Source organism: Molossus molossus, unplaced genomic scaffold (assembly GCF_014108415.1).
Source record: "Molossus molossus isolate mMolMol1 unplaced genomic scaffold, mMolMol1.p scaffold_m16_p_6, whole genome shotgun sequence".
Taxonomy (NCBI): Eukaryota; Metazoa; Chordata; class Mammalia; order Chiroptera; family Molossidae; genus Molossus; species Molossus molossus.
In genome coordinates this window covers 8,140,361-8,156,014 of record NW_023425399.1, presented here as the reverse complement: position 1 = coordinate 8,156,014, position 15,654 = coordinate 8,140,361, and the positions used below count along the sequence as shown (strand labels likewise).

At 38.7% G+C, this 15,654-nt stretch overlaps 1 protein-coding gene across 3 annotated transcripts in view; it reads right to left on the bottom strand.

Moving 5' to 3' along the window:
- Positions 1–892: 892 nt before the first annotated feature.
- Positions 893–15,654, bottom strand: part of LOC118618233 (activity dependent neuroprotector homeobox) — a 36,033-nt gene continuing 21,271 nt past the window's right edge. For 2 of the 3 annotated variants that reach the window (XM_036244345.1, XM_036244343.1), the window contains exons 2-4: positions 11,844–11,956; positions 10,016–10,108; positions 893–5,077 (exon numbers count right to left, since the gene is read on the bottom strand). In XM_036244345.1, coding sequence (XP_036100238.1) covers positions 1,967–5,077; positions 10,016–10,108; positions 11,844–11,951 — 3,312 coding nt within the window. In that variant the 5' untranslated portion in view covers positions 11,952–11,956 and the 3' untranslated portion in view covers positions 893–1,966. Of the gene's footprint in view, positions 5,078–10,015; positions 10,109–11,843; positions 11,957–12,786; positions 12,922–15,654 lie in introns of those variants that run through there. The other variant, XM_036244344.1, reaches the window with a different exon arrangement.

The following is a 15,654-nucleotide window of genomic DNA, read 5'->3' as shown; positions in this document are numbered from 1 at the left end:
TATTTGGGGATATCCTGTCCTAAATATTAGCTGGTGTCCACAGAATGTACAACCTATGTAAAAGAATTCAACGAACCCATGCCAGTCCCTCACACTCTAAAGATTCTATTTTTATGCTTTCTCCTGTATTGAGTAGCATGACTTCAACATTTTAGGGGTAGATTGGTCAAATTTCTACTCTCAGGCAACAAAAGCATTAACAAGATGAAATATTTTGGAAAGTCTTAGAAATTATAGAAACCAGCCACTTCAGAACTGAGAGGTGGCTGACCAGCCTCTGCCCGCTGCATGGATTGGAGGATTCCATGGTTATAATTGCTGAAAATGTTGGCTAATTCTGCCTCCCTGTAACTTCCCTTCTTTAATACGAGTTGCTCTTGGGAATCTTTGCATAGTAAGTATATCTGGTCTTTCCGTGTTGAAAGCCCTCCAAATGCGTGATCTCCAAAGCCTTTTTTCTTAACAAGATGGTCAAGTTATAGCAAAAGAGAGTAGTTAACTGTTTAGTACAATTGTTCCCATTGTAAGGTGAAAACGAACATTTACTTCATTTAGAACACCAGGGCATTAAAATTCTGCTCGCAAATCAATGCCAATTTATGTTTACATCTTTTTATCATCAAAACATTTACACATATAAGCAGGCTATGCTCCTTAACAAAAGGTGAACTGAAAAACTCAAGGATGTTTATTTTAGCAGTTATAAAGGAAAAAGACAAAAAAAAAAAAAAAAAAAAAGACAGCCCCAAAGCCTTCTTCGTGTCAATGGCAAATCTTGGTCTTCCACCAGTCTCCTCCGTGGCCGTGGCTCCATCTCAGGTGAGAGAGCCATGGCATCACCCGACTCAGACATAATGGACACACAGGACTGTAATGTGTAATAAAGCAAATATTTACATTAAGCACAATACAGCAATTTATTTAGATGCTTAAAATGAATACAAAGGGAAATAAAGATCACAAAATTATACATACTACAACAGTGTGTCATATATTAGATGGTATAAATGAATACACCACGTGGTGTTTAACTAAAGATAAAACTAAATATCCAAAATGCAGCACTCATTGGTTTGCTGCTTCAACACAACACACTTTCATACAGATCTAAAAGGTGTCAAAATTAGTTGCTGCAAAGTCAATTCTTGCATGTGATTTTTAGCTTAAAAGATTTCAGAAAACAGATCTGAAATACCAGTTTTTGTTTGTCAGCTGTAATGTCAAGGATATTCAGAACAAGAAAAATTCTATAATACAAGAGAGTCCAGATATATATCTTATGTGGCTGGCCTCTGTTGCAAGATTGTACAAGGTTATGTGCAAAAACTAAGTCTGTTCAAAAGTTTATACTAGCGTAGTTCCAAGCTTCTGCTAGGTAAACTAGATACAGCGTTTATTACACAGCAAGGGCAACACTAAAAAAGAAACAAATCTATGATGGGTACACAATAACAATATTATAAGCATTACTTGAATAGGTCTAAAAGACTGTACAAATATACATTTCAACTATTCAGAATGAATACATGAAAAAAAATCAATTTTCCCCAGTCTACTATACACGTATTGGACTGGTAGCTTGTATGTTGGCCCTACGCTACCATGTGAATCAGGGTAACACTTCTTAAGGACATCCAAACATTTTACAGAGGGAAAGAAATATTGAGAAGGCAGATAAAATAAACCTCTGCTTTTCCTCATGTGCATTCGTGAGCCACCAGCTTATCGGTTTTTCACATTTAGTTACTGTGTCTGTCAAAGCAAGTTCTAAAGCAAGATCAGCCAATTACGTGTCATAGAAATAACCATCGGGACTGCAGTGGCCACATGTCCTTACAGCCTGATGACCCAGCACTCAGAAGGCAGTAACAGAATAGTTTTGCAGTCATACTCAAAGAACAGAGTTCCAGGCTGCAGCATGTCACTGATGCCAGAGAACCTGGCCCTGATGCCAGAGAACCGGTCTTTATGCCTGTTGGCTGCTCAGTTTAACTCCGGTTAAGCTGCCATGCATTGGCTCAGCTACTCCATCAGCCATGTTCTCAAACTGCTCCCCATCCTCACTGTCAATTGTGCTATTCTGCCACTCAATCTGTGGGTTGGACAAGCGCTCATCATTTTCAGATGCATTCTTCCACTGTGACTGGTCCTTGGACCAAAACCCTTCAACTTTTCCATAGGAACTATTCTTCCATTTCAACTGCTCTCTGTCACCTTGCATGGTAGCCTTTTTTTTGGCAGCTGGCTTACTGCTCCTTGCATCTTCACTCTGGGAAGACTCATCGGACCAGGTTCCTGGCTTCATTTCACATGTGTTGTCCTCAAAGTCTGACACTTGTTGGGAACCAGGGCCACTCTCAGATGGAGAAGCACCATCTTTCCACTCAACAACATCATCTTGGTCAACCTCACTATCAGAAGCATCATGCATTAGTTTAGTTGGTTCCTCAGTCAAATGAATAGTTTCATATTTTGAACCATCCACCTCTTTTTGGTCTAGCTTCTCCTCAGATTCTAAAGCATCCTCAGAAATTACCTTCGGTATGTGCTCCTCTGGATTATCATTAGGGATTTTAGGCTCAACTTCAAAAACAGGGTCAAAAGGGCTACCACTTCCATTGGATTCTTCTTCCAAGTTTTCAAAACTGTCTGAGGAACTGTCCTCTTCCTTCCCAAGGTGGAGCTTTTTGTCAGCAGTTTTACTAGCATTAACTCTGGAATCCTTCTCATCATGATTTTCAAATAACCACTCTGCATCAAAATCCATCTCATGCTTAACTTTGTTTAATTCTTTCATGTTGAAGCCCAGTAACACACCAGGCTTGTACTTCTCACAGTCTCGGACACACTTCTTCCTCTTGTTACTAAAATGGGAAGCAATGTCACTTTTCCACAACCATAAACTGGCTGCTAGCTTCTCAATTTCTCTCCTGGTGGGATAGGGCTGTTTGTTGAAATATTTTGTTAGGAAGCTTTTCCTGGCTTCATAGGAATCATCTTCATGACCCTTGGGGTCTAAAGCTAAAATAACAGGTTCCTCAGGCTTCTCTTCAAAGAAGCTGGGTGCATCACTATCATCATCTAACTTTCTCTTTTTCAGCAAGGGGAACTCCATTTGCTCGTAAGTGCGCTTCACAGGTGCCAGTCCTGGAGACTGATTAAGCCGAGAGGGTGCATTTGTCTTATCCTGGCCATTTTGAGTCTTTCCGACACCCCTGCAGTGAACTAGATGCAGAGTGATAGTTGAGGCCGTCATGTTGCTGGTATACACACCAAGGCAATGAATACATTTGTAGGTGAGCTTTTTCTCCACTGGATGAACCGTCTGAATAACTTGGTGCCTCTCTCGTAAGTGATGTGCAAGTGCATCAGATATGGGTCCTTTTAGGATTGAAAAGCAAAGAGGGCAAAGGGTTTTCCCGACATCTTTTTTATAGGGCACTGCAGCTTGAGGTGAACTTTTAACAGGGGCATCTGCCTTTTCCTGAATTTTTGGCTGTGGCTTTGGAGGGACTGGAGGATTATTTTGGGCATGGTAAGCAACAGATTCAGCTGGGGCATCCCTCAAGTTGTATGTGGTTACAAGGAGATGAATGTTAGTGTGACTACCCTGCTGTAATGTCAAATCAAAACTCAAGGTAGAATCTGTTTTAGGTCCCATCTCTTCATCAATGTGAACCATCCTCATGTGTGCTGCCATCTTTTCCACATCATTGAAAGTTGAACGACAATATGGACAAGACAGACCATGAATTAACATATGGTTGAGCAGGGTATCTGTGGGCAAATAGCGATTACAGTAGAGGCATTTGCTAGTAAAATTGTGTATTTTCATAATGTAGTTGGCTACTGCTGGGACTTTCTCAGCTTTATGTTCTTTTTCGAAGTGCACACTATAGACATTCTCAGGAAAAAGCTCATTACAGATTGTACATATTTTCCACTTCTGGGTTGAGGAAGTATTGGCTGGGGGAGGGCCTGTGGCAGCTGCAGTAGGTTTGGAACTAGACTGACCTAATACTCTGGATGCCTGTGACTGTGAGAGGGAAGTAGACTTCATCTGGCCTGATGAAAGAGAAGAGGCATTAGCAGACTGCAGGGCGTATCGTGCTGGTGCCTGGGACCTCTGCTCTGACCCAAGCCCGTAAGATCTTCCATTTCCACTTGGAAGTAACTGCTTCACAGACTGAGACTGCTGAGGGATGGAAACGGGTGCATTTCCACCTAGACCCAATCTCATTGACTGACCAACGCCATAGCCCTGGCCTACAGATTTGACTCCATAATTGTTCTGCTGTAGGTGAACATTGGACATCATGTTGACTCCTGTAGAATTTAAGTTAGGCTTTGGTATTGAAAGTCGATTCACCATCTGCTGTGAAGGCAAAGACCGGACGTTTCCAGAAGCAAGGGAACCAATTCTTGATTGGAGTCCCATGCCCTTCTTCTCTTGAGGTTTGGGGGCAATTAGCATCAGAGGTTTGGATCGGGGAACTACCACATTTGTGTGCCCAATCATGGCAGTGACCTGATAGCCTATGCGTTCATGGTCTTCGATGACATGCTGAACCAAAGCTTCATAGGACTTTGGCATGAAAAGGCATCGCTTGCAGTGAATACTGCCCTCTTCCCGGGCATTTGAGCCTAAGGGGACAGCACCGTTGAGTGATTTTTCACCTGCCTTTGCTATGTAAGGTGCTGCCACATGCTGAAAATGTTCCCTGTAAATGTGCTTCCTAACTATTTCATAAAGAGGATCTCGGTAAGTGCACTTCTTACAGTAATAAACAGCTTGCTCCACACTGTCAGCCTGCTTAGGTTTAAGGCCATCATTTTTGCTTTTATCTTTGAAAGTGCTGAGGCTGCTACTTGGTGCGCTGGCGTTTGGAGCATGAAATATTTTAATGTGTGTTTCCAAAGTCTTTTTGTCTGCATTGAAGGTACAGTAGGGGCAATTAAGGAGAATCCTATTTTCAAAGTCTTCACTATGGACATTCCGGAAATGACTTTTGTAGGCAGAGAAGAATTTTGAAGAAAATGGACAAGCACTGCAGCAAAATGGTTTTGTCCGATAGTCCTAAAGAAAAGACAAGACTGGAATCAGAATGCCACTTCAGACAGGCAATAACAGGTTCTAAGTTGTTGTTCAGACATTCTCTATTCTTAAAGTCGTGTTAGTTTTAAAACTGAAACTCTAAAGCACTGATTTTTTTGCAGAATAAATTTATGAAATATAAACTCAAACGAGAAAGCAGTTTTAAACTAAATACTTTTGAGTCCCACAATGTAAATAGAAAACTTCATTTTTAAGCTATTCCTCAATGCTTAGAAAAGACCAGAATCATATTTGCTGATTGGTTGTAGACAAACGGCTTTAAGATAAATGTTCTACAGTTAGAAATGACAAGACATAAATTATTTGTAATCACTTTCACTCCGTGAATCATTAAGGCTTCAGATTTACTATATAATAAAATTCAGAACCCAGAATGGTATAGTATAATTAGGCAATAAAATATAAAGATACACCTTTTGTCCTTTCCCCATCGTGAAATTTTTTATAGAAAAAAGGCACATCTTCAAAAAATCGCAAACATTTTTTCCTCTGATCGAAGTCCAGTATGGTATTCAGATTTCATTGCTGATCAAAAAACTGATCTGAAAGTAGGCTTTCTTCTACAGGCCATGCTGTTCTTTCTTAAGAAAGAGCAGCCTCAAAAGAAGTAATGAAGTAACTGCTTCTTAGATTCAAATTAACAAGTTAAATAAAAAAATGTCCTACAGACTGTGAGGAGCCCATGATGTTACAAAAAGCCAGAAGCACTGGTATCAAAGAGCAGCTTCCAGAATTATACTCACTGACATTTGGTCCTTTGATGAAAAAAGGTGAAACACAAGGTTGGCCAAAGATTATATTTTCGCCCTAGAAACCTACTTTGTTTTAGATACTGGTCTGAATCAAAATGAAATACTCCATTTTCCCCTTAAATCTCAACCCTTCTTTAGTGTTAGAATATGAGGCTTTGGGATGGGATTCATAAAAGTGAATAATGTGTCCCACTTAGAAGCTTTGGTATTTTAAGACTGTTGGTTAACACCTTTTCCTGGGAAATAAGTAAGAAAGAACCAGGTAACTATACTATCAAATTTCAGAGGAAGAGTTTAAAAAAGTACTAATTCCCTACCAAGTATGTTCCAAGAGATGAACAGGTCAATAATCTAGAATTACAACCGATACTGAAACAGTTAATTGTAAAGTATGAATTGACAATCACTTCTCCCTGTGGAAAAGAAAACACTACCTACTAACTCCCTCTATCTTTGTCATATCTTCAACTAATGATACTTGTTGGTATCGCTGGTGCCTCACATTAAGTATTATTTTTAACTCCTGTTTGCAAACATTTAAGTTACACCTCTCTGTCACTGATATCTCTTACAGAACCACCAACTCCCTCCCGTCCCCGATGTGCTGGCTTAGGCCACCAATAGAGATGGAGTGAGATGAACATAAGAAAACCTAAATGGAATAAACAGTCTGGTCTTCCCCTTTCTAGAGAAAACAAGAACTGCAACACAGATATAAAAAAATGATGAATATCCTAGATGAACAGAATGTTGGAGGGAACATTTTAGAAAAAGGAGTAGTACTTTTGGGGGAGGAGAGAATGCTGGTGTACAACAGGCTTCAGAACTTTTTAGTAAAATCTCAAGTTTTTACACTCTAAGTTTTAGTCCAATGACAAAAAAGACAAAAAATTCTTCCTAGTTTTCCCTACTATGTAAGAAAATATGAAATACAGTCATGCGTCGCTTGACCAACAGATATACGTTAGATGTTATCATTGTAGACCTACATGGCACAGCCTACTATATACCAGGGCTATCTATATGGTATAGGCTGCTGCTCCTAGGCTACAAGCCTGTACATGTTACTTAGTAATAACAGAGGTAATCGTATCACAATGGTTAAGTACTGTGTATCTAAACATACCTAAAAGGTCTAGTAAAACTATGGTATAGGAGATAGAAAATGGTACACCTGTATAGAGAGAGCACTTACCATGAATGGAGCTTGCAGGATTGGAAGTTGCTCTGGGTGAGTGAGTGAGTGAGTGGTGAGTGAATGTGAAGGCCTAGGATATTTATACACTACACAGACTTTATAAACACAGCTACAAGCAGACCACACTAATTTATAAAAAAAAAATTTCTTTCAATAAACTTTAGCTTACTGTAACTTTTTACTTTATAAACTTAATTTTTAAAAACTTTTTGACTCTTTTTATAATAACAGCTTAAAGCATAAACATACTGTATAGAAATTATTTTTCCTTCATATCCTTATTCTATAGACTTTTTCTATTTAATTTTTAAAACTTTTTTTTTTTTTTTTGTTAAAAGCTTGAACACACACACATTAGTCTAGACCCACACAAGGTCAGGATCATCAATATCACTGTCTTTCACCTCCACATCTTGTTCCATTGGAAGGTCTTTGGGAGCAATAATAATGCATGGAGCTGTCATCTCTGATGATAACAATGCTTTTTCTGTAAGCAAATAATGTACCATGAACATTTTTCTCTATTAATGAGAACCTTTCTGTGTTTAGGTCCATGTTTTCAAACTTTTTAAGAGGCTTGCTGAAGTCTGCAAAAGCTTCTGCCAAACCCTTCACTGTGAAGTTTCTTGGAGATTCTTTTTCTTGTCCTGCAGTTTTCTTTTCTCTTGCCTTTTCTTTGGCTATGTGTTCCTGTTCCACTCCTGGTGACTCCTCATTAGTCAATTTCCTCAGGAACCACCTCTAGGAGCTTCCGAATTCCTTCCTCATCCATGCCCAGGTTAAAGTGGTTTGCCATTGTTCAACCACAGCCTGATTAATTTTTGCAGCGTCCCCATCCTTGGCAAATCCTTTGAAGTCATGGATGAACCTACTGCATGTCTTCTTCCAGATGTATTCCTAGGTGACATCACCACAAGCAAGGTTATTAAGCAGTCACAGACATTGTAATCCTTCTAGAATTTCCTCAGTTATTGCAATAGTCTGGGCAAAGGTCCTGGCTTTAAAAGCTTCTGTATTTCCCTGATCCATTGGTTGGATCAAAGAGGTGGTGTTTGGAGGGAGAAACACTACTTTGACACTGGGAGAAGATCACTAATAAAAGAAGTATGTCTGGCAGCATTATCAACAATAAGCAAAATCTTGAAAGGCATGCTATTTTCCAAATAGTATTTCTCCATTTTGCTGGTGTAGCAATTCAAGACATCTTGGAAGAGAAGCTGGGTCATCCATGACTTCCTATTAACTCTTGTAGTACACTATCAGTGTGTGCTTATTGATATGGTTGAAGACCGGGGTTCTCACTGTGCCAAATCACAAAGGGTTCAATTTGTAGCCTGCAGCACTGCTCCCCAAGCAAGACTGCCATCCTGTCCTTAAAGCCTTCAAGCCTCCAAGCCTCCTTATGGATTTAAGTCCTTTCAGGCATCCGTTTCCAGAGTAGAGAGGTTTCATCCATACAGAATATTTGCTCTGGCAAGTAATTTTCCTCCACAATAAGCTTATAGAGACTTTCCAAAAATTCTTCAGCTGCCTTCACATCAGCACTAGCAGACTCACCACTCACTTTCATATTATGTAATGAAAAATGATTCATTCTTGAATCCTTTAATCCACCCAGAGCTAGCAGTATTCTCAACATTGTAGTTGGGTCTAGCCTTTTCTTTCAACATCACAAACAAACATTTTGCTTTGGCCATGATCATTATGGTGCTGAGAGATAATGCTTCTGTGTCTGGTCTTCAATCTAGGTCATTAGAAGTTTCTCCATGTTTGATATAGGCCCTTCTTGAATGTTAGTCTCATTGCTTCAATGAAGCAGCTACTTTAACAGCTTCTGTCACTTTGTTCTTGTTCTTCATAGTGGACTGGGATATGCCTGACTGATGAGCAATAGCCATCCACCTTCATAGTCCTTAATCACTCTTAATTTCACTTCCAGGTCAATCACTTGATGTGGCCTCTCACTGTCAACATTAGCAGTGGATTTTGTATGCTTAGGGGTCATGATGAACAAAACAAGATTAAAACAAGCACAAGAGAAATTATGTGATCAAGAACGTGGTAGACATGTATGAAGCTGCTACTGATATAACACAGCATACTATTTTACAGCAAACTTTTTTATGTAAGTAGAAAGAATATACTCTCAAATGACAAAAAGTGTAACATAGTAAATATATAAATAACATAGTTTATCATCATCAAAGATTATGTACTATATATAATTGTATCTGTTATACTCTTTCTAAAAATCCTCACCCGAGGATATGTTTTTACTGATTTTGAGAGAGAGAAAGAGATCGATGTGAGAGAAATATTGATTGGCTGCTGCCCTCTGCACATGCCCTGACCAGGAATCAAACCCGCAACCTTTTGGAATTTACATAGGGTATAATTCCCCTTCGTAAAAATGCTCTAACCAAGTCACCTGGCAAGGGCTATTCTATACTTTTATATCACTGGCAGTGGTTTGTTTACACCACTAACACACGAGTAATGAGTTACACTACTATCTTACGGCAGCTTCAACATCACTAGGTGGTAAGAATTTTTCAGCTCTATCATAATCTTATGGGACTACCATTGTATATTTGGTCCATTTTTTTTTATCCTCATCTGAGGACATTTTTCCATTTTTTGTTCAGAAAGAATGGGAGGGAGAGAGAGAGAAACATTGACGTGAAAGGGACACATCGAGTGGTTGCCACCCGCACAACCCAACCAGGGCTGGGGACAAACTGCAACCGAGGTACGTGCCCTTAGTGGGAACCGAACCTGGGTCTCTCTGGACCACAGGCCGACGCTCTAATCGCTGAGCCAAACCGGCCAGGGCTATTTGGTCCATTGTTAACAAAAATGTCATTATGCGGCGCATGACTGTAATCAATTTTGACATTTTCCACTACGACAGGACTAGAGCTGAAAAGGGAATATACCTGTCCCACTTACCTGGTTTTTTGTAAGTGAAGGGTCCCATAGTCCTACATCCTCCCATGTAGTGTTTTTCAAATAAAAGTCATTAGGTTCAAACTGTTTAAAATCCTAGAAAACAGTGAAAGAAGTTTACAAAAACATAGTGGTATCAACTCTAGCCCAATCTTACTTATACATCCTTTCTCTTAACTAGGGTTGGAGTGATGTACCAGAAAATCAATACCACCAAGAACTAAACCAGGAGCCATAAGGCTCTTAGAAAATACAAAAAGGTATATAGAAGTTGCACTGAACATTTTATATTAACCATTCCCCTAATGGTCTGCCAAGTTTTCAAGGAAAATGCTGAAAGTTCTAATTAAAAAATGTAGTCACAGATTAATACCAAAGTACCCTTCATTAGAGTACTGCAACTCATCAGTTGTAGTATTAGAATGGAGTGTGACATTCTGGTTCTGCGCAATAAATAAAATAAATAAATGGCAGGGTTGGGGGAATTGGACTGCAAAGAAAACTCAAGAGTTCTGAACCCCCAAAAGGAAGAAAGCTATTCAAAGAAAGTAAACAGTATTATGTTAAATTTATACTCTTATGTAAAAATTTAATGGCCTGCTTCCTCCCAAGCTAGGAAGATAAAGTCCTAGGGTATAATTCCCCTTCCTCCTAAAAGGTTCACAGTTCAGTGTGGGAAAATCAAGCACATGTAAATTACAAGATATGTTCTGGGTGTAATCATGGGAGGGGGGAAAAAAATCAAATGTAGGATAGAAAAGGTACCTTATTTGCATTATTTATTCTTATGATCACCCCACTGAGTGCAACGTGAATGGACTATTTCATCAGGCAGATCTACCTGAAGTTGAGAGGTTGGAGAGGGAGTGGAGTGATCTTCCACACTGGGGACAACATAACTCGAGAAGCTTCAGTCTACATAATAAATCCTAGATTATTATTAGTGGAAATCAGGGAAAGAAAATCTGTTGAATAAAGGAATTTTTTTTTTACTTTCAATTCCATCCAAACATTTACTTAGTACCTATTTTGTACCTAGTTCTATGATAGGTGCTGGGGATACACGGATGGACAAGGTAGTTCTGGGCCCCTGACAAATTGGGACTTAAAGGTTAGTGGGCAAAACAGCTTTGAACTTTTCTTGTCAATCAGAGGCTTTGTAGACCAACTAAACATAAGACCTGGAACAATGAGATCTGGAAAAAAAGGAACCAATGCACTGGCTATTCCACAGAGCTGTTGTGAATAAAGCTCATAGAATAAAAGGCTAGAAAAAGTTTGTGAGTCCAAACTGTTACACAAGGGGAAGATAATAGTCTATGATGGGTCAAAAGGGCCAACACATGCTCAAATCCTATGGAAAGAAACAAAAAGCACCCAAACCACCACGCCTCAACAAACAGAAGCTCAACCAGAACATTCAGGTATATCAGAATGGGATAAGGCTCTGGAGTCCCAAAGACAGACCCTGCCAACGCATAACTGTGAGGTGGACCTATTTCCTTACAGTTTCTTTATCTGTAAATTGGAGATAAGATTTTCTATATCCCTCCAGGGGCTGTTTTAAGGATTCAAAATTTAGAGACAATTTTAAAGCACCTAGTAAATTGTCCGATATGTGTATGTCCTCAATGGTAACTGCTTTTGCTTCAGGATGCAAAGATGAAAAAGCCTCATTTAGGGAGAAGAAAACAAGTTAGGCTAACTGAGAATCTAATGCTGAGGTTCAAAATCAGAATCATACCTAAGAGTTCAACATCCTGGCCGCCAACACAAAGTAATGGATCAGAAGCTGAGTTATGTTAAAATTAAAAAATGGCATGCTACTTACTTCTATGTGTTCTTTACAGTATTCCAACCCAATGTCACTAAGTATTTTTTTCACAGTTTTCCGGGCTTTTCTTAAACTGCCAAGATTGTTGACAGGAAGTTGGAACATAGTTTCTATTGGGAAAAAAAATTTAAGTCAAGTCAAAACATGTACAAATTGTAATATTTACTAATTCCACTGATAGTAGGATCAAAAACTCTGGCCCAGTCTGACAAAAAAAGATAAGTAAGTATTTTAGTATGCTCTCAATACTTAAAGCAGGCAGGCAAAATAAGTGCTCTCTGACTTTTCCTATTTTTAACAAGACATTTTATGTTATAGATTGACTATGAGTCTAACCAGGCACAATTCTGATTAAATTTTTGGTGATGGACTTCTAAAGTTAAAAATTAGATAAATAATACCAAATGACTATTTTAAAACCAAATGTGAGTGCTTTACTCCTTGTGATGCCAGATCTCTGAAAATGGAAAATGCTCACCATTTTAGCATTAATGCCACATAATTTTGAGCGCCAGGGAAAGCAGCTTATGGGATCTGGAAATTGTCTTGAACATTACCCTTGTATTCTTTAAAAAAAAAAAAATGACTTGTATTCTTTTTTTTTTTCTTTTTAATGTTTTTATTGATTTTAGAGAAAGAGGAAGTTGGAAAGGAAGGAAGGGAGAGAGAGCAAAACATCAATGTGAGAGAGAAACATTGATCAGTCAATTGACTCCCACATGCCCTGACCGGGAATTGAGCCTGCAACCCAGGCATCATGCGCCCTGATGGGAAATCAAACCCAGAAACTTTTAGTGCATGGGATGATGCTCAACCAACTGAGCCACATGGGCCAGGGCTTGCTATAGTATTCTTGAAGAAACATTCTTATAAGTTTCAGTATGCTATGCAAACTAAAGACATTAATGATGGTGTAATTTGCCCCTCACCAGCACCATACCTGGACAAAGGCACTCACTTATGGTCACAGAATGAATGCCGAGATGGGGAAAGCTGGGCTCAGCATCAGAGCAAATAATGGTACCTGGTATATGATTTCAGGGGATTTTTTTTTTTTTTTTTAATGGAAAGCTTGTATATGTCTGAGGGAACTGAAAAATTATTTGAATGACATGACCATATATCGAAGAAGAAAATGTAGATCATTTCCCCAAGTTCCTTAAAAACAATGGTTAAGAAAATAAAATTAGTAAAACTTGGGTGGATGACAACTCATATGCCTTCCAATAAGATCATAAATGTTTCTTATAAAATACGGTAGCAATTTATCATCAATAATCTAAATAAATTTTGCAAGATCTATAGTACTAAAAACCAAAACAAGGCAAAAACCCCCCAAAACAAAAAGCTAAAGCAAAGAATTAAAACTTAATACATGCAAACCTGCTTTTCTAATTAATAAAGGCTGTTACTCTATACCACTACCATTTGTAAACAATCATAAAGTCAACTAATGCAAACACAGTACCATGTTACCTCATTTATTTTTCTAATCCAAAAATCAATATTAACTATGAAAAATGGAACAACAACAAAAGAATGAGGCCTACCAAAACAAATAGTAACTCCTAGAAATTTGGAATCTGGGTATGTTACCAGAACTTAGAAGTTTCAATATATTCTATGTGAAGAACCAAAGCTGAGGCCATAAGACAAATGAGACAAATGTATTTCACTGAGGAAAACTTATCAGCCTTCTCACCTTCTAGATGGAACTCCTACTAGTTATGAAGCATAACTATGAATATATTCTCTGTACTCTGCCATCCAGTAATCTGTATAATATTTAGCTAAGAGCAGACTTAGAAGTTACTTCTGATACAATTTAATGTGCATTCAAAGCCAAATCTATACCTTATGGTAATATGATTTTTAAAATCCTCACCCAAGGATACTTTTCTGTTTATCTCTAGATAGATTGGAGGGAAGGAGAAACATCGACATGAGAGGGACACATCCACTAGTTGCCTCCCGCACGACCCTGACCAGGACCAGGGAGGAACTGCAACCAGGGTACGTGCTCTTGACCTGAACTGAACCTGCGACTCATTGGTCTGCGGGTGGACGCTCTAACTGCTGAGCCAAACCAGCCAGGGTGGTAATGTGATTATTAAAGAGACATTTTGTTTCTCTAATCATTTCATAAATTCTCCATGGGTCAAAACCCAGCAGTTCTTTTAGAACTTCCCAAGTTAATCCTGCAGCAGTTCAGAGCAGAGATGTGCCCAGAAGGCAGCCATTGTTGGTTTCCTCTGCCTCCTGGATAAGCTGCTCAGTATCTCAGCAAAACAAATACACAAAGATCTGGAAATGTTGCCACCACTGAAGCCACCAGTCTATATAGAAAACATCCAGGGTAGTCAAACTGTAGCTCAGGAAAAGGAAGCCCCATTTGGAAAATACTAGCCATTCTAAGTGCCCACAGACAGCTAACAAAGTTGTCTGAAGACATCCAAGTGAAACACCTCACTGCATGGTGGGTACACAATTTATCCACCTACAGTTCTAAAAAAGTGAGTATGCTCATAAGGGAATGCCATTACAACAAACATAATTTATAAAGAGTGACATTTCTGCCACCAAGTAAATCTCAAGTTTACTTATTTAGGCTGAATTAAATAGGCTTATAAATAAATTAATGACACCAATTACTGGAAAGTGCTGTACAAAAATGGTTCTTTGTTCTATGATTAGCAACTAGGAGAAAATCAGGTTAAAGTTTACATTGAAAGATGCAGAATATTCTGAGTTAAGATTATAACTATCTTCATGACATTTCTAATCTGGGGAATTCTATCACTGGCCCTTTCCCCAGATGGAGCTATCCTCTATTGCTTACAGAGGCCATTATCCCAATATTTTGTTCATCTGGAGCTGGAATAACACATTCATATGTGTTAGAATCCTCAAAAGCATTTACAAAGATTCTTTTCTTTCTTTAAATCAAACAAAAACACTTTTCTCAGTATATGAAGCAGGCACACAGTACAGGAATGTAAGTAAAGAAGGCTTCCCCTACTCCTACCCTCCAGCCATGCAGCCCACGGTTACCATTTCTTGTGTATACTTCTTGAGCTTTTCTATGCCTATATAACAAGCCAAAGGTTTATTAAAAAAAAGACTTTAACAAACTCTATCAGTTATTGGCAATTATTATGGGTGATAAAAAGAACTCAAGGGTTCTCTCTATTTTTTTTTCAGCCTATTGCTTGCTGTTAAGAGACTTCAAATCAACAGCTGGCTCCAGGGTTCATTATTTTTATCTATTTGATTCCTGTTTAAATACTTTTACAACAATTACCCCTGGTCTTCTCCCCACTCCTGAAAAGCCTGCTGATTTAGAAATCTGGAGAAGATGCCCATACCTTAAATGATGAAGGATAGGAACAGAGTAAATAGGGAACTTACTGCCTAAGATTAAAGACCGTTTCTTCACTTTTGAAATAGAAAGAGCTAAAAACAAAATATTTACAGTCATTACTCTTGGGGAGGAAGATGTCTTACAATAATGTGAAAGTTGTGTAAAGATGGGCTTTGAAAGGAACGCAGAGGGATGGAGCTTATCTTTCTCTCCAGATTTGTCCCCCAGTGGCTAACCCTTTCTCTTGAGCTACCTTGACTATCAGGATGGCCATTTTCACAAGGTCAGCACCATTATCCCAATACCAAGGAGAGCTCCCTTCAGCCAAACCATAAACCTCTCAGCTCATGGCATAAAAAAAGGAAAATATTCAATTTAACAGAATGGTACCATAGTTCATCTGTCCATCTATCATTTTTGAAGCACCCACACTTTGCCAGTCAATAA